Raw genomic sequence first — 24,715 nt, 5'->3', positions numbered from 1 at the left:
TCCTCCCACGGGCTTTTGGATCGGATGGATTTACTCACCCGATCTGTACTGAATATCTTCGGTGAATCACAATCCTCCAAACACAAAACACGTTGTAGTGCAATATTCATATGAACCATCTTGCTGGAGATCGTGTCAGTGCCAGTGAGATTGGATTTAAAGCGCCGCGCGCGTGTCCGAAACTTGAATGTAGTTTATATCTATTAATGTCACACACCTTGATGCGTTGAGTGGGCTGTTTAACATTTAAAGAAAGATACAGACAGACGACAACACAAGTTAAGAGGAGAACACTGGGGAAAGAGAACTCAACTACCTGCGCTTATCACCTTGCCGACGAGAAGGTAAGAAGGAAAAGAAAAGGAGTCTGGATAAGTAGCCTTAAGCATGTTTACTATCACATGCCTATGTAGTAGCCTAAGCCTACGTTTACATTTAGTCATTTGATTTATATTTGATGTATGCATCGCAGCATATGCAACAAGTAAACGAAGCTCTGTTTTGTTTATTTAAAACTTCTGTTTATCTTTATACAATTGAGTTTTCCTTGAAAAGTAGCCTATGTGATTGTACCATTTTGATAGTAATACCACACTTTGATATAGGTTATTCCATGGTTTTGTATTTTGTATAAATTTGTATCATTTATGTATTTATACGACAAATGCCCAGAAAACATACCATTGTACAAACAAACTTGGTGCTTTTAGGTACAGTACTTGTTACTGTTTACTAAAAGCTTTGTAAAGAAGGATGAATTCAGGTTGATTGTGACACTTTTTGCTATTGAGATGACTGGGGAAAAGTCTCAATAAACCTGAATTCACCCCTTTGTCTGTTTTAACAGTTACACTTCACTCAAAGTTATAATTACTCTGTGTACAGTATCTGTTTACACAAAACAGACTGGGCAAGTTGACAGGTTTTTTTTTTTTTTTTTTTTTAAAACGAAGCATGTTGTCACACATTATGGGGCTGTCACAATGGAATATTCCTATTATAAGTTTTTAAACAAAATCTAAGCTGTACATTTTCTCATTTATATTTTATTGTAAGTTTTTAAACATTATATTCAAAGCAATGAATGTGACCAATGCAAAATAATAAAAAATGAACAAAATAAAACAAAAAGATCAAATACATAAACGCGTGGCATCTTGTCCCATGTGCCTCGACCCGAGATTTCTGAAAAATGATCTTGTCCTGAGAGTTAAAATCAACCTTGATCAGTTGACTCTTGTCTGATGTGTGGTTTATAGTGTTCAGTTGTTTCACAACCGCTATTCATGGGTTTCATCAGGTCCCTTTCCACAGGTGTATTAATCAAGCACAATGCAGTCTGCATTCATAATCTAGGTGCTTGATTTTATACACCTGTGGAAAGGGACCTGATGAAACCCATGAATAGAAAGATATGATAATATTATTGCAATTTTAGTTTGGAAAACAGAATTTGCAAACATGTTTTCTAATGATTCTAATTTGAGAAGGTTTTGAATGAGATCACTAATAGAGAAAACAAGCATATGTATTTGGACTTTTCACTTCATAGATTACTGAGATATAGTTCCTGTGACAACTAGCCCCAGTCTCCTGACCATCAGCACCTTTTTCTGCACATATAAGCAGGGTTTTTTTTGTGTGTTTTTTCAGTTATAGAAAAATTACCCTTTCATACCCTGCTAATTCTTTATGATGCTGCCAGAATTTAATGAGAGCAGATCATTTCTCTAAAACTTCAAAAGTTTTGGGCTGAATGTTGAGGGAAGTGGTGCAGACCGCTCCTCAGGAAATGTCCAAGAGAGAAAAGACTAACAGTGTTGAGCAAGAGACGGGAGCAACCAGATGAAGGGTGTTGGATGTTGATGTCTTTCATCTTCTCCAGTCCTAAGCTCTGACTGTAGACTTGTTCATAACAAGGCATTTCAGGTCTCCTGAGAAATGATTGTCTGATTTCACCATTTGGTGTCGTTCAGTCACAAATACGGTCTTCGTATCATATTTCGCTTTTTCCATGGCATCTACGTCAGGTACCGTCATTATGAGCTCTCCACAACAACCAACCATGTTTAACATCCAAACTATGAGAGTGCTGTTTCTCAGAGCAGGTGAGAAGGTGCCAAAACAAAAGCAGCATAATAAGAGAGATAAATAAGGTTGTCTGTGCTCACATTATCTCAGATAAATCCACAGAGGGCCCACCAGAGGAGTGGGAATACAAAGGGCTCGTTTCAGCCATGGGAAAGTAAACCCTTCCTCTGTTCGGTGAATCCATCAAACCTGTTGGATGATTTCCCACAGAAACTTCCCAAAGTCGTTTTACCCATTCTTCAATACGTCATTGCTGTTCTGCGCTGTCTAATCAGAAGCTGTACAATGACTTAATGTCTCTCTATTTTCAGACTTTTGAATCATGCATGAGTCCTTGAATAGAAACAGTGTTCATTTTCTTGTTAATGTCATGCTGGAGTTAACGAGAGTTTCTGGACTCAAAATCTGAGGTGAAAATCAATGAATCTCATGAGGAATGAGTTGTTTGCGAATGGAAAACGCACAAAATTGTTGCATCTCAAGTGCTGTTGTTTATTGTCAAAGCACATTCTGGCATCACCTTTATCATGTTGTTCCAAAACTATGACTTGTACACGACACTGTTTTCAACTAAAAATGGAAAAATGTTTTATGCGTTTTGGCCGTTCATTTACACGACAACACCGTTTTGGCGGCCTGTAAACGAAAGCTTTTGAAAACTGGATTCAAAGTGCAAGGTTTTGAGATCGATACCGTTATAGTCTCCGTGTAAACTACAAAAACGCTAATTTGTGAAAACGGTGACGTCATGCGCATGCAAATTACGCATTCAGTCTATAGGCGCGTAGTGTTTCTTTACAAAATGACATCGCCAACTACTGGCCTGGCAGCATAATACAGAGTTTTAGTTGTTTTCGCAGATACGTGTGAATGGGGATTGTTTTGACTACGTTGTCATCTGTACATTGTCGTGTAACAAACCCTAAATTTCTTCTTTGAAATGCAACTGAAGTGCACTTTTTCCACTCTTTTTTTAACAAAACAACAAGCCTGATTATGAATATGCAATGTAGTCACTGTTAAAAAATTATTTTTTTGCTCTAAAATAATAAAGATTGGCTATAATGATCAACGCTTCAAAGACACGTTGACAAAAAACAAGCGCTCTGTGAAGACATGTTTTTGAAGCGCCGATCATTGTAGCCAATCAGAGACATATATGTTGAGCGCGTGAACGCAATGGCCAATCAGAGACATATATGTTGAGCGCGTGAACGCAATGGCCAACCAAAGGTGTTTAAGAATCCGTTCAACAGCGCTTAAAATGCTAGAGGGAAATGCTGGTATCGTCATATTTTTAAAACTTCAGTACTGGTACTTTTGACAAAAATCGTACTAACCAATTTTTTTTTAATGCTGGTGTAGTAGATGAACAAACGATCTGTTATGTCATTTGAAGTCTTGAGTGTGGCGTGTAACGGTATGTTTCAGAATTACAAATCCCATTAACTTTTTCCGTAGAGAAATAGTTATAATGATCATATATGATCATTATAATGATGAAGTCACACCTTCATGTCTTCATTTCAGGTTTGTTTAATATTCCCAGTGGAAAAACTATATACATCACAATCTTGAAAAGAGATTCCCCTTGGATCCATTGATCAGAGAATCCGCTGTTACCATGGAAATAAGAACTGCGCCAAAAGAGCTTTGCAACGTCCTCCCACTTCCATGAAGCATTGCGAATGTCGTAATCGAGTCAGTATCCATACACTCTCAAACAACTTACATATTTGAATATTTTACAATAAACTTTAAATACATTTAAAATATATTAAATTGTTGCATATTTTACAATACATTAAAATTTTATACACTTATCAAATATTGAATTTTGTACCTCAGTAAATAAGTCAATCATTTTATATTGTAATTTTTTTTATTATTACATATTTTGCAATGCTTCATGGGCTGTTCATAGTTCAGGTTTTCAATTTTATATGATTAATCTCTGACCAAGTTGGTTTGATACTTGGATTTTAAAACTTATAAAAGATTTTTTAAAATCCAGAAAATGAATGGGGAAAAACACTTCGCTGAAGCTAAGCGCTTAGTTGCATTTAGTCCCTTTGCTCACTTGAGGAGAGGGCCTGGAGTGAGGCAGGAAATTAAGCAGACAAAAAGTAGCTTCCTGTTTCTGACCATCATACCTGTCGGGAAAGTCTGTCAGGCGCGGAAGGGCGAGAGGGTCTGCAGTTTGAGCTGGCGGGAATGGGACTCAAAAAAGCAGACGACTCGTTTTACTCTCCTGATGTTGGAGAATTCAGGCTTTTGTAAGTCTTAAAAGCTAGTGGAAAGCTCAGTGTCATGGAAACAGGCTGAAGCATGAAGCCCCACACCAGTACAGCTGCATACCCACATGCACACACACAAGTATACTACATATCTTCTGTTCAAGTGTGTGTCTACCACTGTAAACATTGAGGGATATCGTTTTAAATGGATTTATGAAGAATCTGTTTTAAAATTGAGGCTGAAGGATCTGTTTTGCTATTCCATAAGTCATACAGCTGCACTGTACTGCTTCTCAGTGTGTCATAAGGAGACATAATCGCATCAATAAGGTGAGTTTAAGCTTGTATGTATATATAATTTAGTAGTAATTAAAAAAAGTCATATACATGCAGTTCAAAAGTTTGGTGTCGGTTTTTTAAAGAAGTCTCTTATGCTCACCAAGATTGCATTTATTTGATCAAAAAGGCAGTAAAACTAATGTTGTGAAATATTACAATAATAATAAAAAAATTCTATATGAATATATTTTGAAAGGTAATTTATCTCTGTGATGGAAAGGTGAGTTTTTAGCATCATCAGTGTCACATGATCCTTCAGAAATCATTCTAATATACTTATTTGCTGCTCAAGAAACATTCCTTATCATTATCAGTGATGTAAACAGTGCTGCTTCATATTGTTGTGGAAAAAAATTTTTTATGAATAAAATGTTCAAAAGAACAGCATTTATTAAAATAGAATTAAAAACTGATTAAAAGTATCTTTTTAAAAAAATCTAACTGACCCCAAACTTTTGAAGTCTAGTGTATCTGTGGTGTGTTTACACTGAATTTCCCAGGTGTAAAGCTTCCTGACTCTACCAAACCTCCAAAAACCCTTAGGAAGTTGGGAATGAACTTTATCCCATTTACTTTCCAGCTGGGAATAACACTGTAGAGTAGACCATCTGAATTTTTCTAAAGCTCTGACGACTGAAGTTCTATCCCACTTCAAGGGATAGTTCACCAAAACGTTTGAAAAATGATTTTGTTTGTCTCTATCTGTACAATTTGAGGGTCTGTTTACACAACAACGATGTACAAAAATCGGAAAAGTTTTTCCTTTGCGTTTCGCATACAGACGACAACGGTGTCAAAATGATCCCCGTTCACACGGATCCGCAAAAACGATTAGAAAAGAAACACTACGTGCCTATAGACTAAACGCGTAATGACGTCACAGAATTCACAAATTTGCTTTTTTGAGGTTTACACGGAGACTATAACGGTATCGTTTTCAAAAACGTGCACTTTGAATCCTGTTTTTAAAAGTTTGCGTTTTCAGGCCCCTAAAATGCTGTTGCCATGTAAATGAACAGCCAAAAAGCATAAAATGTTTTCTGTTTTTAATTGAAAGCGGTGTCTTGAAACGGCCCCTCAGTGTGTGGGGTCTCGTTGTTCATCACAATATTTTGTTCCGCACAAGAAAGTCCTATAGGTTTGGAACATGTGCAGATTTCTTTCTTTTTTTGCTTAACTGTCCCTTTAAGAATAGGGCGACAGATGCGATGTTAACATCAGGTCCATTGTGTGTGTGTGTGTGTGTGTGTGTGTGTGTGTGTGTGTGTGTGTGTGTGTGTGTGTGTGTGTGTGTGTGTGTGTGTGTGTGTGTGTGTGTGTGTGTGTGTGTGTGTGTGTGTGTGTGTGTGTGTGTGTGTGTGTGTGTGTGTGTGTGTGTGTGTGTGTGTGTGTGTGTGTGTGTGTGTGTGTGTGTGTGTGTGCTTGCTCTGCCCCAATCAGGCACTCACACAAGTGTGTTACCTCGCTCATACAGGGCCATTTTCAACAGGAAGAAATGTCTGAAAGAGATAATGACTTCTTTTGTTTGACACAGGACAGGATGCATGTGAATGATTTAACTGACGCATTGCACATCTTTGGGGCGCTGTAGACATTGTACTAAGTGCCTTACGCAAAACCCCCTGATTTCCAAAAACAAAGGATTGTACATCATATCTAATCACCAATACTGAAGGGTTACGCTAGCCTTGATCATGCAGAAGGAAGTGTGGAAAAGAACACATATGCTTTTATATTCTCATACACATTCACAGTAGAATTTTCTTCCTGATTTGTAACAGATCCATCGTGACTTGAAGAGCTGCGGTTATGAGATGGGTGGAGGAATCCTTGTGAGGAATCATATGTTAACGCCAGAGCATTTGTTCTGAATGACTCAAAGGAATGTGATTATTGTGGAATATGAAGCAGGAAATGCCTAATGAAAACTCTTAGTAGCTTGTTTTTTGAATGTGAGTCTGGTTATTGAAGATGCTAATGATATGCTAATCTGTCTGTCTGTGTGGGCGCATCTGGTGGACAAAGATCAAGTCTGTACTGACTGTGTCTTGATAGCCCTCTTTAATTATTGTCATTGAAATCTGTTGTTTCTCGTTGGAGCATCTGGTGTGGTAATGCTGGGTCAGTGGTTGACTTATGGGTATGTGATGGTTTTATTTATGATGCATTTGAGGAAACTATCAAATATGCTTTTGTCTTTCTAGAATAAGTAGAAATTAAAACAGAAATTTGTTTCTGTTTGTAAGAGTGCCATTGTGGATTTGGCAGTTTAATGTGGCTTAATGTCTCTAAAGAAAGTGAACTGTGAGTCATTTTTTTTTGTACATTAATCATCTACAAGACACATTTGAAGTCAATAGTACCAGTTACAGAAACTTACCTTTTGGGTAACTTTACATAAGGTCTCATTCATTAAGATTAGTTTATGCATTAGCTAACATGAACTAACAATGAGCAAAATATATTTTTACAGCCTTTATAAATCCTTGGTAATGTTAGTTATAGTCAATCATTTTATCCCTTAAAACTCACCTATGATCACCAAAATGACATTTAAATGTTTTTTCCTTGAATTTTTTTGTCATGCATTAAAATAGCTTAAATGTAACTCTACACCCTTGCCTCTTAGTATACGCGGTTCGATGAATATGCAAATTAACCCCGCCTCCACTCACTCACTTGGTTACAAGGTAGTTTGTGACATCAGAAACACCAGCGATTTCAAACCGCGTTTTTGAGACTGTCTTTGGTTCACTGCAGTTTTAAGGAGAAAATACTCAGAAATTTGCTAATGAATTTGCACATGGTTTGTCTTAAAGCATATTAAAAACACCACATAGACACATAAACAACATTTAAAAGCTTGATTTTCACCACAGGGGGACTTTAATATAAAATCAATTCTTCATTGTTTGTTCAAGTTCTTTTGATTGTTTTGATAATTGATTTATTAAAAACATTTAATGAATGTTGAAATGTACAATAACTCAGGGTACATTTACTAAATATACGTTGTACTAAAAAACGGAAAAGTCTTTCTTTTGCTCTTTTCGCGTACAGACGACAATGTTGTCAAAATGATCCCCGTTCACACAGATCCTCAAAAAAAAAACTATTAAAAATGCTGTATTATGCATCACTAGCCAGTAGTTGGCGCTGTCACTTTGTAAAGAAATGCTACGCGCCTATAGACTGAACACGCAATGCGCATGACGTCTCTGTTTTCACAAGTTTGCATTTTTGTAATGGTATAATAAGTTAATGGTATAATTTTCAAAAACGTGCACTTTGAAACACGTTTTCAAAGTTTGCATTTTCAGGCACCCAAAACGCCATTGTCGTGTAAATGAACGGCCAAAACGCATGTTATCAAATGTTAATGTTATCAAATGAAACTTTATTGTAAAGTGTTCCCAACTTTTGTTTCAGCTTCACAGCTGCATGTGGGGAACTGTATGAACCTTATTCCTCATTCCTGAACTGAGCTTTGGGGAATATGGTGACCTTTAGACTGACAGAAAGGTGCTTTCATTCCGTCGGGTCGCATCTGAATATCTGACTCCGTAAAATCTGGAATTCTGTATGTGTGTCTCACAGCTCAGAATCATGCACCAATTAAGGATGCACCAATATAAAAAAATTTCTTGATACCGATAAGCTGATAATTATTTTTATTTTATGGCCGATAATCGATAAATGGCCGATGCTAAAATTCTTCTAAACTGTTTTGCATAACGCTGCATTCACATGGGGCATCGCCGTCAACGCTTGACAGAGGGCGTGTCTGAAGCTTGGTGCTGATGCGACTGTCATACTGACAACAGCCAATCACATTACTTTTCCGGTGTTGCATGAACGCAATTGGCTAACGTCTGCGCTAGGGTATTTGCATAGGTGATCTGATTGGCTGACGCCTGCGTTGGCTCTTGAAAAGTTGAAAAGTTTTCAACTTCTGCCACGAGCAACGCCAGTGACGCACCGCAATGGAACCCACAATTCAGTTCGGCAACGCATGACGTAACCATTCAAAGTAAATGAGAAGCGTTAACACAGACGCCCCGCCCCGTGTGAATGCACTGTAAATTAATAAAAAAATAAAACACACAGAAAAGTTTTAAACCGCTAAAAGTGAATTTAGGCATCTCAACATTATAATGCACAGCATGAAAAATGTATATTAATTTTGAGATTTGCTAAATACTTTAGTGTTTATTAAATTACTATTGCTTTTAAAGATTAACTTTGAGCGTTAGATTATGGAAGCTTGTTCCGCCACACAATAAAAAATAAATAAGGTAATTGCAACTTTTTATCGGTTCTGACTTTTATTCTCACAATTGTGGTTTAAATCTCGCAATTCTGATTTTTATTATTCCAGAATTGCGTGATATAAAATCACAATTTGCATCTGAAAACTTGCAATTGCAAGTTTGTATCTCGTAAATTCGCAGTTGTGAGGTAAAAAGTTGAAATTATCTTTTAAAATGTTTTATTCTGTGGCGGAAACAAACTTCCATATTAGATGACAGCAAAGGTAATCTAAATCTAAAAGTACATTAAAATATCCAATAACAATGAAACAAGAAATTAAAACAAATGGTCCATAAATGTGTTTTATAAACATAATTGTTTGTAATTTAGTCTTAATTTAATTTATTTGTTAAGTGCTGCCAGTTGCCATTGTTTTCAGCTGCTCTTTGATGTAATTTCCTGTATTATCCATGATGGTTTAATTATGAAAAGATTTTTATACTTTTCATTTCACTTGGCATTAAATGGCAAGGTTAACTCGCTTTACTGCTGACCTACAGATTCCTGCAATTATTACTGACGTATTGTTTATGCTCCGGCGCTGTAGGATTTTCTCTGGTATGTTTTCCTAAGGCAAGTTTCCCAGACTCAAAGCTAAACGACTAAATCCTCCACTGGTTTTTCAGTTCAATGTCAACACTGAGAGTATAATTTAGTTGAAGAAAGGGTTTCATCTCAGTGTCTTGTTACCAATAATGGCGTTTCTCACAGATGTGTCTCGTCCCTGCAGGTCTGCAGTGTGTGAGTGGGATGACTGCAGATCAGCTGTGGCCTGACTATGGTGAAACACCAACCGTTACAGGTGTATGAGAGACAACTGTGTTTGTCTTGTCTGACCGGGATCTACGGCTGCCGCTGGAAACGGTACCAACGCTCCCATGACGACAGCTCCAAGGTAACCACAGCATCATCCATTGTGGGAGAAGCCTTTGTACTCTAACCGCATAAAGACCGAATGCAAAAATTATACTGACCTGTTGAGTAATTGACCTTTCGCCATAAAACGTTACAGACCAATCATGTCTTCTAATGTAACTCTATGGAGAAACTGCATGTGTCCTCATTTACAAATGAGCATAGCATCAATATAAGGACATCTTAATTTGACCCAAGACAAAGTAATGTTAATAACTTAATGTTAATTAATTTGTATGAACATTGTAGAGTATGTGTTTTCTTAAAGGGATACTTCACCTCAGGAAAGATGAATGTGTATTTAAAATAGGTCATTTATGTAGAAGAAATGTGAAATTATTTTTGAATTTGGAGCTTTCTAGACTGAGAAAAGCCAGAAAATGTATTTTTGGCTTATGTGGATGAAAGACAACAACTCCCAGAATGCACTTGCTTCGCTGCCCTAGGAGACCACTCCCAAGCCACGCCTACCGGTTAGAGAGCGCAGTTGAAAACAACAAGTTTAGGCTACTAGTGAGACTCTGACGAGTTTTCCTGGGATTTCGAGATCTCCCAAAATGTCCGGGATTCGGCTTTTGCGTTCTACAGTCGCCATTCATTATGTTTACTGTGGCGAGCAGGACGAGGCTGAGGGGCGCGGGAGAACGGCGCGAGGCCGGTGGCGTGATTACTGATGAGTGAGACGCACCGGTCTCATATCTCTCACGGAGGAGCGGGAATTTTCTTAGCAATGTTAAAACGCACATCAACCGGTCACTTGTTTAGCGTTCATGTAAACACTACATTCAGATTCACCAATCGGAATGAATTCAGTTAGATTGAAACAAAAGGTGTGCATGTAAACAATGGATGGCGACTGCAGAAAGCAAAAGCCGAATCCCGGACATTTTGGACGATCATCTCGACGGCCGGACATGTCCGGGAAAAAGAGGATGGTAACCCCTACTACTCTGCTTTCTCCACAGAACAAGAGCCTGTTAGCTTAGCTTCCAAAGAAGAAAGACGGCTGATACTATGTGTACATTCTGTGAGTGAGATCCCACCCTCTATGGGCGGGTTGAAAACATGCGGTACAGCCTCTCCTACTGGCTGTAGTCTTTAGCCTCTGGCCAATTTTTGCGTCATCGGAGGATTTTTTCCATACAAAAAAATACATAAATCTCTCATCTCAGGGGGATATGAGGGTAGAAAGCACGGTAATTCGAAAATACTACAGGTTTTCTACTAATACAAAGCTTAATGCTAAATCCTGAAGTATCCCTTTAAGTACGTTCACTTATAACAGAACTGACTGTGTTTACATGAAAACACGCCAAGACCGCATTTTGACATTATATTGTGTGTATTTGACTGTTCAAGTGCAATAAGCAGCGAAATAGAACTCAATTTTGTTCTGAGAGGCGGCTGTGAGCACAAAATCTGCGGGAATTATTCAAATAATGTGCAATACGCGCAATCACACGCCGAAATTCAAGCCCTGTAACACCAACAATATTCATCCGGAGCAAATGAAACAAGTGGGAGGCAGGTTTCTGTGTCAAATCGCTGTCGGAGAGATGAGAGAGAGAGAAAGCACAGCTGGTATCATGTAACTATTCTGAGGAGAATGAGTATTGGAAGCGTTTCAGATATTTCAGCATCGAAAAATCTATATTTTTGACAACACTTGCACTTGGTTTATTATTTCAGATGCCTTTTAAAAAGTCTACAATTGAACAATGTATATATTATATATAAATTCAACCCACCAAAGTGGCTAGTAGGAGTGACTGCGTTACACGTCACTGCTTAAATCCAGACGCATATGGTGGGTGTTAGTGTCAAGCCCTGCATGTATATATTGTGTTGTGTGTAAAGCTAAATTGCAGCATGCATTTGTGGGAAGCTTTCATGCATTTAACTCAATGAGAGCAAAATAAAACTGTCTTGAGTTGAAGCTGTTGCTGTTTTGTCGGTCTCCCCTTTTGCCCCTCCACTCTCGCAGTTCACCAAGCAGACTTTTGTAGCATTTCTCAAAAGTGTGGTGAGAACTGATTGCTGCTGAAACAGGGAGATTTAATGACCCTTTAAAGGCTGACAGCAGAACCGAAGGGCAACTTGGCAGTCAGTAATGAAGTCCCTCTCCTTTCTCCTCTGCTGTTTGACTGACTCTCTATCAGACAGAGAGAAACTCAAGCCAGGGTTTCAGATTCCCTGGAGGACGTGTTGTAGGTCAATTCCAATCTGTATACAACACAGCGAGAGGCTTAGTCAGGTCTCTCTGTCTCTCTTTGACTTGTCCGTTCAATGTCTGGGGACGCCAAACTGGATACTGGCATTATTTCGCAAAGTTATTCAACCAGAAATGCCCGTTATTTTAACCAGGCATCCATTCCAGCGCAGCGATCAAATGTTCTGACCTGAACTGAGCCGCAGTCAGATTGGAAATCACACCTTATCTAATCTTTACAGAAAGTCTTCTAATATTCATAGGGTATCAAGCTTAAATGTTGGAACAATAATTGATTTATAGATAAAAATCAAGCTCAGTTTCATTCAGGGGTTCTGAAGTTGATCTGGGACCGGTCTGAACTGCAAAAAAAAGCTCGATGTGAATATACATGCATTTTTTTTTTATTCAGTTAATTTATTTAAATTAATTGTAATATACAATGTATAATAAAATTATATTGAGAAAAAAAGAAAGAAAAAAAATATATATATATATATTTTTTTTTTACACATATGCTGTGCAGTATGCTAGTATTCTAACCTGATCAGTTTTTTTTCATGTTCCTGTCTGGTTTGAAGCTTGCAATGATTCAGTTTGTGGGTTTTTGTTCTTTGTTTTCAGCTCCCCACAAAAAAAAAAAGTCTTGAACACACACACACGCACACAACAAACACACTCTCACACCCGGTCATTAGTTCACCTTCGCATTGAGAGCAAACTCACCAGAAGCCCTGTGATTGGCTGGCATACCGCTGGCCCCGCCCACTCTATAATTAGAACACGGTAACGATGTGTCCTACTCGATGTGCTCATTTGCAGGTCTGGAGGAGCTGATTGGATTGAGGGATTAGCAGCTGTCAGCTGTGCAGAATGAATGAACGGAACAGTGAAATGTGCCCTTTGCTTTAGCATGACCATTTACAATACACACGACAAATAAAATATGAGTCTGTCCATTTTTAAATTCTCTATGAGGGTGTATGGAATAATTAGGAAACTATGTGCGAGTTGTTTATGTTGGGAGTTGTATTTAAGGCATGTCAGATTACTTATTGTGTTCTTTTTTAAATGTTACCATGTTCTTTTGAACTTTCTATTAATCAAATAATCCTAAAAAATAAAATAAAAACATCAAGCAGCACAGCTGTTTTCAACATTGATCATAATAAGAAACGTTTCTTGAGCAGCAAATAATCATATTATAATGATTTCTGATGGATCATGTCATAGGAGACTGGAATAATTATGCTGAAAATTCAGCTTTGCATCACAGGAATAAATTACATTTTAAAATATATTAAAATAGAAAACCGTTCTTTTAAATGGTATTAATATTTCACAATATGACTGTTTTTACTGTATTTTTAATCAAAATAAATGCAGCCTTTGTAAACGTAAAAGACGTCTTTCTTTAAAAACATATCAAAACATTAGCATATTCTAATGGGTTGGGGGTGAGAATCACAGTAAATTACCCCAATTCACTCTGAATCTGAACGAAACACCCACAGAATCTCGAGACGTGGTCATCAGATCTCTTCCACGACTCCAGAGGAGTGAAAGGTCTTTTTGGGTTCTGAGAGTCTGCATGCCAGCAGGATGCAAGCCATCTGATCTGGAAACTGAACTTAGATGTCTCTCTGCACCTTGTGTTACCCAACAGATTCATGTACTGCGGAATAATGGCAAATTATATATTTATTTATAAATTATAAATTAAATATATATTATAAATGTTACAATTATAAATTTAAATTATTATTGAGTAACCCCTTTCTCTACAGTGTCCAACATGTCACAGGTTACTGAATAACATTTGAGAATCATACATAAATGATATAATATCAACATGACATCCCCATTCACTGAGTGAGATCTTTTACACTATCATCATCAGGTGAGCCGTGACAAGTTGGACTGTTATTACATCACCCTTTATCTCCTGTTAACAGAACAATGAAGCGCCACTCTCTCTATCTCTAATAGCTACCTTGCCTGGTCTCCCAGGAAACATGCTTTGGTGCCAGGCAATGTCTCTCTCTCTCTCTCTCTCTCTCTCTCTCTCTCTCTCTCTCTCTCTCTCTCTCTCTCTCTCTCTCTCTCTCTCTCTCTCTCTCTCTCTCTCTCTCTCTCTCTCTCTTAAAGATCTTGCTGTGCTGCAATTGTTCCATTGCTGCTGTAATTTGCTGTGGAACACTGTGTGGTTTCTATGGTGAAGGAATTCAATTGCCATCTTAAACTTATTAGTAGTTACTTCAGCTCACAATTTAATATACTCTCTAAAAATTTAAGGCATCTTAAAAGCTACGTATTTGACCTCAGCTGCTTTTTTGGTTTTTCGCCACTCTTGATATGTGATAAATGGGGTTTTGGATAATGTGAACATGTTGTTAAGGATATAAAGAGCAATATTAAAAACAAATAAATAAAGTCTGCATGGACTGTTACTGACAGACACTGCACTTATACTATGCACTATGTACTCTAGTGTATGAGATATAAAACGTTTAAAATAAGTGCATCATCTGGGTATTTATTTAAAGTGCAATTTTTCTTGGAATTTCAGTGTTTATACTAGGGATTCACCGATGTATCGACCCATAATTGGCATAAAAGCAATAATTTAAAAGCATCCATCGGCCGATTGTTTAAAAACAGCCAACGATCAGGGCAAAAAAACGTGTCCGACCGCAACTCCTACTGTGTGTGAAGAAAATGTCTCTTGTGTTGAATTCAGGGCTGTCTAAGTTAATGCGACAATAACACATTAAAAGTGACGTTAAAGCAGGCTTTATTTGACCCATAGTTCAAGCCAGGGTTGCCATGTCCGCGGTTTTCCCTACACCAAATATGTTTTGTAGCGCCTCCCATCCAAAAACCACAAAGAGCTTTGTGCTTTTTTACTTTTGATATGAAACAAAGTCTCAGCTTTAAAATTCTGTCCATTTTATCAAAATTCAAATAATAAATGGCGTTTTGACGCTCTTAAATGTGACGTGACAGATCCAGTTGAAGCAGCAGCATGGAACGCCAGCCTTTTCTTGCACTTTAATACAAGTTATAGCACGAAAAAACATGCATAACTCACAGAAATGTATCATAAAAAAGCTTGTAAACAATGTGTCACTTAATGTTGCATTTACCTCAGGAAAGTTATCTAATGTTCACAGTTCGTTGGTTAGCTATGTAGTGTCCATACATCTCTAGTATACAGTACTATACTTTACTTTCTACTACAAAATGGCTTCGAATAGTCAATAAGTACGCAAATTGGGACGCACCTTAAGTGTCCGTCTCCTGCAGTGCATGTGTGTGTACATCACTTCCTGTTTTTGCTTTTCAGTGGGAATGCTCATGGTTCTTCCTCCTCTGCTGTTCGTTTCTCCTCCTCCTCATCTGGTCCTACTTCTGGTTGGAGGCCCGTAATGACTACAATGAGTTCAACTGGTGAGTTCAGCCTGGAGGAACCTGCTGTTTCGGAAGTGACATCAGCTGGTCATTAACTCTGGACCCTGCTGCGTGATGAAACTGACATCAACCCTATGATTACACATTTCATTACTAGAGCATGTTTTATGAGTTTACTATGGGTTACTAGTTTAATTGCATGGTTTACAGTCCATTATATTTGCAAAAATTGGATTGCATATGAAGTTTCTGAAGTAATTTTACACACAAAGGGTTGAAAAACATCTTTCTTGTGTGTGTAAAGCACGCTTTGTATCCCCCCCCGTTGGTGTGTGTGACCCACTCTAATTGGTTTTATTTCGCTGGCAGGTTGTTATATAATCGTTCGGCTGTTTGGAAGGATGGCACAGTTCCTATTCTCGCCACAACACTCACAGGATTCACTTACACTGCATTTTTAATGGTGAGTGCTCTTCACACACACACATGTGACAGAGAAAGGGAGCAGAGCCTTTAAACTTTTTGTTACCTTTTAATTGTCGCAAGCATCACCATTGTGTCCTTGATTATATTTGTATTTATGTTTGAAGAACTTAACCACAGGTTGCTTCTAGGGTCGGGAATTATTTGGCACTTTTTTTGGTGGTCAAAATTATTAGAACGTTTTTTTTAATGTTTTAAAAGAAGTCTCTTCTGCTCACCAAGGCTTAATTTATTTGATCCAAAATACAGCAAAAACCGTAATATTGTGAAATATTTTTACAATTTAAAATAACTGTTTTCTATTTGAATATATTTTAAAATGTAATTTATTCCTGTGATCAAAGCAATATTTCTGTTTCTTTGTGCCGGGAAGTGTATACTGTAACTTAACTTAATAAATATTTATTTACCTGTGTATATATATATGTGTGTGTGTGTGTGTGTGTATGTATATAAATCTTTTTTTCTTTTCTTTTTTTCTTCTTTTTTTTCAGATTCTTGCACTTTGTCACATTGCACTGGGGCAGCAGCTTAACTTATACTGGATCCATAAGGTGAGACGGAACCTCTTTTTAAGTCTGTTTAAGTCTAGAACCAGACCAATATTCTGAATGTAAATTAAAAAAGTTTTATTTCCCACAGATTGTAGTTTTGGCTGTCCTGCTCTCCACCATAACAGGAGTGGTGTCCATTGATGATTTCTGGCAGGACGAATGGGACATTGTCATAATTTCTCTGCAGGTCGGATCAACATCATCAGCATATTACTGTCCAATGTCTTGAGATCTTACTTGACAATTCTTTTAAGCCCTGTTCAAGTGTGATATTTGAAAGTGTGTTCTGTCTCTTGTTTTGGCTGGTGTAGTTCACAGGGCCGTTCCTGCACATCGGGGCTTTAGCTGTGGTCACAGCATTAGGGTGGGTCATCGCCGGTCAGGTGGTACGCGGAGAGCGATCAAGTGAGTTGAAGGTCATGTGAGGGGAAATGGCTGATCGGGTCAAAGCCAGGACGACTGTAATTTCAATCAGGCACTCCTGCGCCAATAAATAAATAAATCACAGTTAATTGTTAATCTACTATTCCACAAAAACCACGGTTTCCACAAAGATATTAAGTGGCAGAACTTTTTTAAACATTGATAATAATAATACATGTTGCTTGAGCACCAAATCAGCATATTAGACTGATTTCTGAAGGATCATGTGACACTGAAGACTGGAGTAATGATGCTGAAAATTCAACTCCATCACAGGAATAAATTAGATTTTAAAATATATATATAAAAGAAAACAGTTATTTTAAATTACAGTATTTCACAGTATTTAACAGTATTATAATATTTCACACTTTGAGTATTGCTGTATTTTTGAATAAATAAAAGCAGTCTTGGTGATCATAAAAGACTTGTACCGACCCCAACCTTTTGAATAGTGGTGTATTATTTTTTTTACATATGTTTGTGTGTTTGCTCAGGACTCCAGGTTGTAACGCTGGTGGTTTATGTGAGCGTTCTCCTGGTTTTGTATCTGGTTCCCCTCTTCATCTCTTCTCCCTGCATCATGGACCGGTCCAAGCTCGGTCCTCGTCCTGCTGTCTTTGGCCGTCGTGGAGCTCCAATGGTGAGTTTCATAATCCTGAAATGATTGACTTGCTTGTGGTTTCTTTCTGAAGTTTAGCAACAAATAGAAAGAGCTGGAAAGACTGCGTATCCCTGCTGTAGAGTAGCACTTACACTTAATCTAAACATTAAGCTGATTGTACGGTGAAGCTTAAACTGTTTGTTTGACTTCTTCTAAGGAGTGTTAAGACAGTGACTCGCATTACACACTCACTCTCTCTCTCTCTCTCTCTCTCTCTCTCTCAGCTCGCTCCAGAACACACTATTATGTCGTTTAGTAAAGCGCTGCAACAGAAAGTCGCTGCCCTGGAAGCAGATGTTACCATTAGGTATCCATTTTGTTGTTGACTTTCTTAATGAAATTTCATATACCTTTTTTAATTAATCTTATTTTATTTTATTTTATTTATATTTTTTATTTAAATCTTTCAATTTTTTGTTTTATTTATTTATTAAAATATTTATATTTATAAAAAAAAATTATTATTATTTTGTATTAATATCATACCTTTTTGAATGAGACAAATTGAGAAAAATATTCTTAATAAGCTTCCAACATTAGAAAAGGCTACTTTATCAGCTTAATCAGCTACTTTATGAGAGAACCAATTTCTAATAAATTCTGAATTCATCTAAAAATATTTAAGATTTAAAAATGTATGTATTTATTTATTTGTATGTATTTTGTAATATGATGTCTTATTATTCAGTCTAAATCTTAAATATTGAGAAAAATGAGTTTTTAATTCTTTATTTTTTATTTATTTAATATTTTGTTTTATTTTATACCATTTTGAATATGAGAAAAGAATGTCTGCTGCTCTGATTGGCTCTGAATAACCAGACTCTTGTGTGATTGGATGCTTTTTTCACTTCAGTCTGGATGGAGTGCCCTTTCTGATGAGGGACCGCACGCTACGCAGGACCACCAACGTGGACAAACTGTTTCCTGCCCGTCAGGACCACGACGCCTCCTTCTTTAACTGGACAGAGATTCGCAGTCTCAATGCTGGACTTTGGTTCCTCAGGGTATTCAATTATATTCCTTTCTCATTTCTGTTGTCTACATTCACTGATAACAAGGATTTTGACTTCATTTGTCCCTCAGGACGACCCGTACTGGACAGCGCAGTACTTGTCAGAGAAGGACCGCAACCGCACGGCCAATCAGACGGTGTGTAGCCTGGCGGAGCTGCTGCGTCTGGCTGCTAGAACCAACCGCTCCGTGATCTTCAGCCTGCGCCGGCCTCCACCCCAGCATCCCCGGCACCAGCTCTGGGTCAGTGATGCACTGAAGGTGATTCAGAGATCCAGCATCCAGCCAGAACAGGTGAGAGCGCAACACGCATGTAGACATTCAGCAGTGTTAGAAGTGACGGAATAAGATGAAGATTAGAAATAAATGGACAACATGTTCTGAATGAGGCAAATAATTTCAAATAAATTCAGAATTTATCTAACAATATTTACGATTTTGTATTTAAAATGTATGTATGTATTTATTTACAGTTTATTGAAATGTTATCTTAATATTTTGTCTAAATCTTAATAAGCTCTAAAATTAGACAAGACCTTTATCATCATTTTTATGAGACAAACAATTTATAATGCATTCAGAATTTATCTAACATAATTTAAGAATCAAAAATATATATTAAACAATATGTGGTTTATGTATTTATAATGTTATCCTCATATTTAGTCTAAAATGTAATATAAGAAAAATATTCTTAAGCTTCTAAAATTAGAAAAGACCTATCATTTTATTAGCCAAATCATTTCTAATAAAATCAGAACTTTTGTAAATATTTGTAATATCAAAATCCATTTATTTATGATTTTTTATACAGTTTGTTGAAATGTTATCTTAATAGTCATAAATATTTAGAAAAATATTCTTAATAAGCTTCTAACTTTAAAAAGAAAACTGTTATCATCATTTTATGAACATACATGAAATTGCATTTCTAACAAATTCAGAATTTATGTAAGAAAAAAATTATTTGTTTAAAAATATTTTTATATAATTGTAGATTTATGTATGTAGCAAACAATTTCCAATAAATTCAGAATTCATCTAAAATACTTGTTTAAAAAATGTATTTATTTGAAATCTTTTTTGAATTTGAAATCGAAATTGTTGAAATCTTGTCTAATATGTCTTATTAGTCAGTCTACATCTTAAATATTGAGAAAAATATTCTTAATAAGCTTCTAACACTAGAAAAGACCTTTATTAGATACTACTTCATCAGCCAAATCATTTTTAATAAATTATGTATTTACCTAAAAAAATTATTTATTTTTCTTTTCTTTTTTTATATAGTTTGTTGAAATTTTGCCTTAATATTCAGTGTAAGTCCTAAATATTCAGAATATTTTTTTTTAATAAGCTTGTAAGGTTATAAAAGAGCTTAATAAGCTCCTGTGTCTGTTTAGGTGATGTGGACGCCTGACTGGTACAGGAAGAAGGTGCGTGCAGCCGTTCCTCTCCTTCAGCAAACGTCAGATGAGAAACTTCCTGTAGCTGAGCTGAAAGAAAGAGGGATCAGTACTCTGACCCTCCACTACAGCCAGGCCAGAGCTCAGGATATCAGGTACACACACACACACACACACACACACACACACACACACACACACACATATACACACACACATCTATCTGGATTGAACATTATACTGAAAGCATTTTGGAGTGAAATATAACATCAGATGTTCTCAATGCCTGTTACTCTCAAAAGTTTACTATAGATGTTACGCTAAAATCGTTGGATATTAAATTACTATTACATTATTATGGGATACAGTTTTTGGAAATATATTAATTTAACATCTACCATTATTAAATATTGTATCCATATTTTAATGGATTTAAATTTAATTGGATAATTGATGCATCTGTATAATGTTTATGTTTATTATTATTATTGTTATTACTTTATATCTTATTATGCATTGTTTTGTAGTTTTATATTTATATAATATATATTTTAATGTTTTTAATGTGAAGTTTTATTTTTGGTGCATTATTTATTGCTCTATATAATAAATTTTATCATCAATTTTATAATTCCATTCAGATGAAAATAGAGCATGTGGTTTTTTTCTGTAATACTTTTACTAAGCTCACCTTCTCTCTCTCTGTGTGTGTATATATGTGTGTGTGTGTGTGTTGTGAGCAGGCAGTTTTCTGGCAGTAATGTGAGTGTAAACGTGTATACGGTGAACGAGCCGTGGCTTTATTCGCTCATGTGGTGCAGCGGGGTTCAATCTGTCTCCTCTGATGCCCCACACATCCTGAAGAAAGTGCCTAATCCTATCTGGATCATGGTACTGATCTCTCTCTCTCTCTCTCTCTCTCTCTCTCTCTCTCTCTCTCTCTCTCTCTCTCTCTCTCTCTCTCTCTCTCTCTCTCTCTCTCTCTCTCTCTCTCTCTCTCCCTCTCTCTCTCCTCTCTCTCTCTCTCTCTCTCTCTCTCTCTCTCTCTCTCTCTCTGAATCCATTCTATAATGTTGATGTTCGATAATGTTAATGTATCGTTATAACGATAATGTTCAAAAAGTCTCTAGATTTAGTCTTGTCATACTTAATATATGATGCAAGACTAGTAATCCAGTAATTGGGAAATAATGAAACTTAGTTGCATACATTTGCATCAGAAAAAATGTCTGTTGACTGTTGAGTGCTAAGAAGTGTGGCCAATATCAGCTCCAAGAAGCATGTATACTTCTAGATAATCTCCTAGAAAATAGTACACTATCTAAGCACCTTTAGCATACTATTTTTAGACTGAATATTTAAACACCATTAGACATTTAAAAGTTCAATAAATTCTATATAAAATATAGAAGTTTTTATATATATATATATATATATATATATATAGATAGATAGATAAATATATACATATACATACATACATACATACATACATTAAAGCAAAATGTCTTTCATAATATATATATATATATATATGTTATAAATAATGTTTTTTATTCTATTCTATTCTATTCTATTCTATTCTATTCTATTCTATTCTATTCTATTCTATTCTGCCTGTATTGTTTTTCTCATAAGTTCTTTTATGTATTTATATTGATATCTAATGGCAGATTGCTGCTATAACATGTTTTGTAGAGTGCAGATGAATATGGCCTGATATGGATCACTTCAGATTTAATCTCTGTGGCGATTGTCATTGGCATTTTCATATTTCAGAAGTAAGTTCATCTCTTTTATCATGTGCTTTGAGGTGTTTCTAAATACGTTTTAATACTGGAATCCATATGCTTTTGCTGTGTCGGTAAAGGCTTTAATGTGATATACGTCGATTTCTGCACTCACACACATTTGCACGAACGCCTGCCTGATTTTCAGAGCAGTCCTCGGCATTAATGTTGGGTTGTTGTAGTTAGCATGCTTGCTATAAATCTGCTGGCCGGCCGGGCGCTTTTCAACTGATGGCTCTGCTCTTTTCTCTTTGGCAATCTACTTTCCCTCCGTTTTCTCGCTGTCCTCTGCTCTTTGCATGCGCCTGTCCTCCGCTGTACGCTGAAATTGCTCAGCTATCACCTGATCAGGTAATGAGGATGAGTATTTTAGGGACAGATTTTTTTATTTATTTTTTATCATTTTTCTCATGTGCGTTTACCTAATTTCTTAGCTCTGTTCTTCTCCCACTTTTACCTTATAAGTTTTCTACCTCACTTTATCTCATCAAATATCTCAAGATGTGATACTCAGAACTTTTTGGCACTTTCAGCCCCTCAGAAGTGTGTTTTTGTGACGGTGTGTTGTCATCTTTTTTCCTCAGGTGGAAAATGAGTGGCATGCGCAGCTACAACCCTGAGCAGATCATGCTAAGCGCTGTGCGTCGGCCGAGCCGTGACGTCAACCTCATGAAGGAGAAACTGATCTTCTCAGGTGAGACTCATGAGCACAGCTGTGTGGAGATAAACCCTGGCTAGTACAAATGAACACTCTGTGACCTCTGCATATGGCTGTTACACACTGCCTCCTGGTGGCAGTCATAATGCACCGCCAATATCTGCATATGGTAACACTTCACAATTAGTTAAACATTAGTTAATGCAATTCAAATCATCAACTAATAGTAAACAGTTTATAAAATCTTGTAAATCATAAATATACATAAAAATATAGGAAGTGTGTGTATGTATGTATATGTATGTATGTATGTGTATGTATATATATATATATATATATATATATATATATATATATATATATATATATATATATATATATATAAATACAATTTTGTGTTTTTTTTATTTCTGCACACGCCAAACCTTGTGAAAATGTAAGGTTTGGTATGTGCAAAAAAAAAAAAAAGACAAAATTGTATTTATATATAAATATAAATAATATAAATATACATAAACAACAAAATAAGATTACTTTAATAACTAATATATATAATGTTTATATAGATTAATTATATGTATGTATGCATGTATGTATGTATGTATATATGTATTTATATATGTATGTATGTATGTGTGTGTGTGTGTGTATATATATATATATATATATATATATATATATATATATATATATATATATATATATATACATACATACATATACAGTTATTAATACATATAAATTATATATACATAACAAATAACTAAATAATATTATTTAATTAATAGCATTTATTATATATAATATGTAACTATAATAGTTACATTAGTTATAATAGTTACATATAATTATAACTATAATATATTATGTAAACTATAATAAACTAACAGTACATGATATATATGTTAGTTTATTATACTTTAGTCTACTGAAGTTATTACAGCTCCATGTAAAATTTGGTTGATTATGTACCAAAACATTAAATGATTGAAACCAACCAAAAATTTCTAAAATAATGTTAAGATGCACAGCCAGTTCTCAGTGATTTGGAAAAAAGAGCACAGTTCAGAAAAACTGTCACATCACTCAGTCTCTGTCTTTATATCATCACTCAGTGTGTCAGGGGAAGATGTTGCACATCTGGTCCCTGTGAATGTTTATTCATTTAAATATAGACCCCATATCACCCCCCAGTGAATAAATCTGCCCTGTGAGTCTGACCTGTGAGTCTGTGTTTTTTGTTTCATCCTTCAGAGATCAACAACAGTGTCGGTAGCACTGAAGAGCTCTCCGTCTACACCGGAAACGGACTGGACACGTACACACACGAGGACATCATGATGCCCTCACGTCATGCAGCGAAACTGTAGTGAAGACTTAAATCCATTTTATGGAATGAACATCTCAAGCTCAAAATCGGTCATTATTTTAGACCGAGTTGCTTTTTTTGAACGCTCTGATGGATGTTTATTTTGAACGGTTTTCGTTGGTTCACAGACTTTCTGAGGAATGTATTCCACTGATTCAGTGTTCTGCTTTGATGCCTTATGTAATGATGTATTTTTTTCTGTATAAAACCGTATTTCGAGTTATTGTGCACTGTAAATTTTAGTGTCCGAACTGTTGAAAGCAGGTAATAAAAGTGTCCTATTATTAATGTTCTTGAAGCACAGACTGAAGAATAATGGATTTAATGTTAAAGCATGCTGAAATCACAGGTTCAGAAATGTCCTGAACCCCAAACTAGCCAGATTGTAAAGCTTGATTGTAGGCTGATATGATTATTTATTTTTTATTTATTTTATTTTTGTAAAATATAATTTGCTTCTGATGATTCATATCTAATTTCAATAGATTAAGATTTCTTCTACATTGTATTAATGTCTTAAGTGATTTATTTTGTAATGAAATCTCTTGCGTTGAGTGTTTTTATGAAGTTTTGAAGTGAATTATTATGTTTGAAGAAATTAATCAGTATATCAGATGAATTCAGGTACATTGAGCCAATCATCCTGTGCTGCAGGAAAAAAAGAAGAAGAAAAAGAAAAAGGCTAAGTACTTTTTAGTAGTTGATGGGAGAAACAATTGAACCACTTGCTTCGAAAAATGATTCACTGTTTCGAAGTGTTTGAAACGACACCTGCTGGTCAGAACAGTGTAACTGCAACAAAAAACTCAGGCCAAACATGCATAAAAACACCTTGTACAAA

General features: G+C 36.0%; 1 protein-coding gene across 2 annotated transcripts; it reads left to right on the top strand.

Annotated features, from left to right (window-relative positions):
- gdpd5a (glycerophosphodiester phosphodiesterase domain containing 5a) lies at nucleotides 1-24,715 on the top strand. Of its 2 annotated transcripts, none has more exons than XM_082158374.1 (16): nucleotides 1-344; nucleotides 9,709-9,873; nucleotides 15,449-15,552; nucleotides 15,883-15,976; nucleotides 16,491-16,550; nucleotides 16,639-16,737; nucleotides 16,862-16,955; nucleotides 17,471-17,616; nucleotides 17,862-17,944; nucleotides 18,494-18,644; nucleotides 18,724-18,945; nucleotides 20,055-20,212; nucleotides 20,801-20,948; nucleotides 21,756-21,838; nucleotides 22,432-22,541; nucleotides 23,760-24,715. In XM_082158374.1, exons 2-16 carry the CDS (start codon nucleotides 9,757-9,759, stop codon nucleotides 23,873-23,875), a joined length of 1,785 nt encoding a protein of 594 aa, XP_082014500.1. In that variant the 5' UTR covers nucleotides 1-344; nucleotides 9,709-9,756; the 3' UTR covers nucleotides 23,876-24,715. The 2 variants fall into 2 exon arrangements, with proteins under 2 accessions (XP_082014500.1, XP_082014501.1); XM_082158375.1 differs by having other exon boundaries at nucleotides 9,690-9,873.

Source organism: Leuciscus leuciscus (genome assembly GCF_965113295.1).
Source record: "Leuciscus leuciscus genome assembly, chromosome: 24".
Taxonomy (NCBI): domain Eukaryota; kingdom Metazoa; phylum Chordata; class Actinopteri; order Cypriniformes; family Leuciscidae; genus Leuciscus; species Leuciscus leuciscus.
Note: the sequence above shows the minus strand (reverse complement) of the source record. Positions and strands in the feature narration are given on the sequence as shown.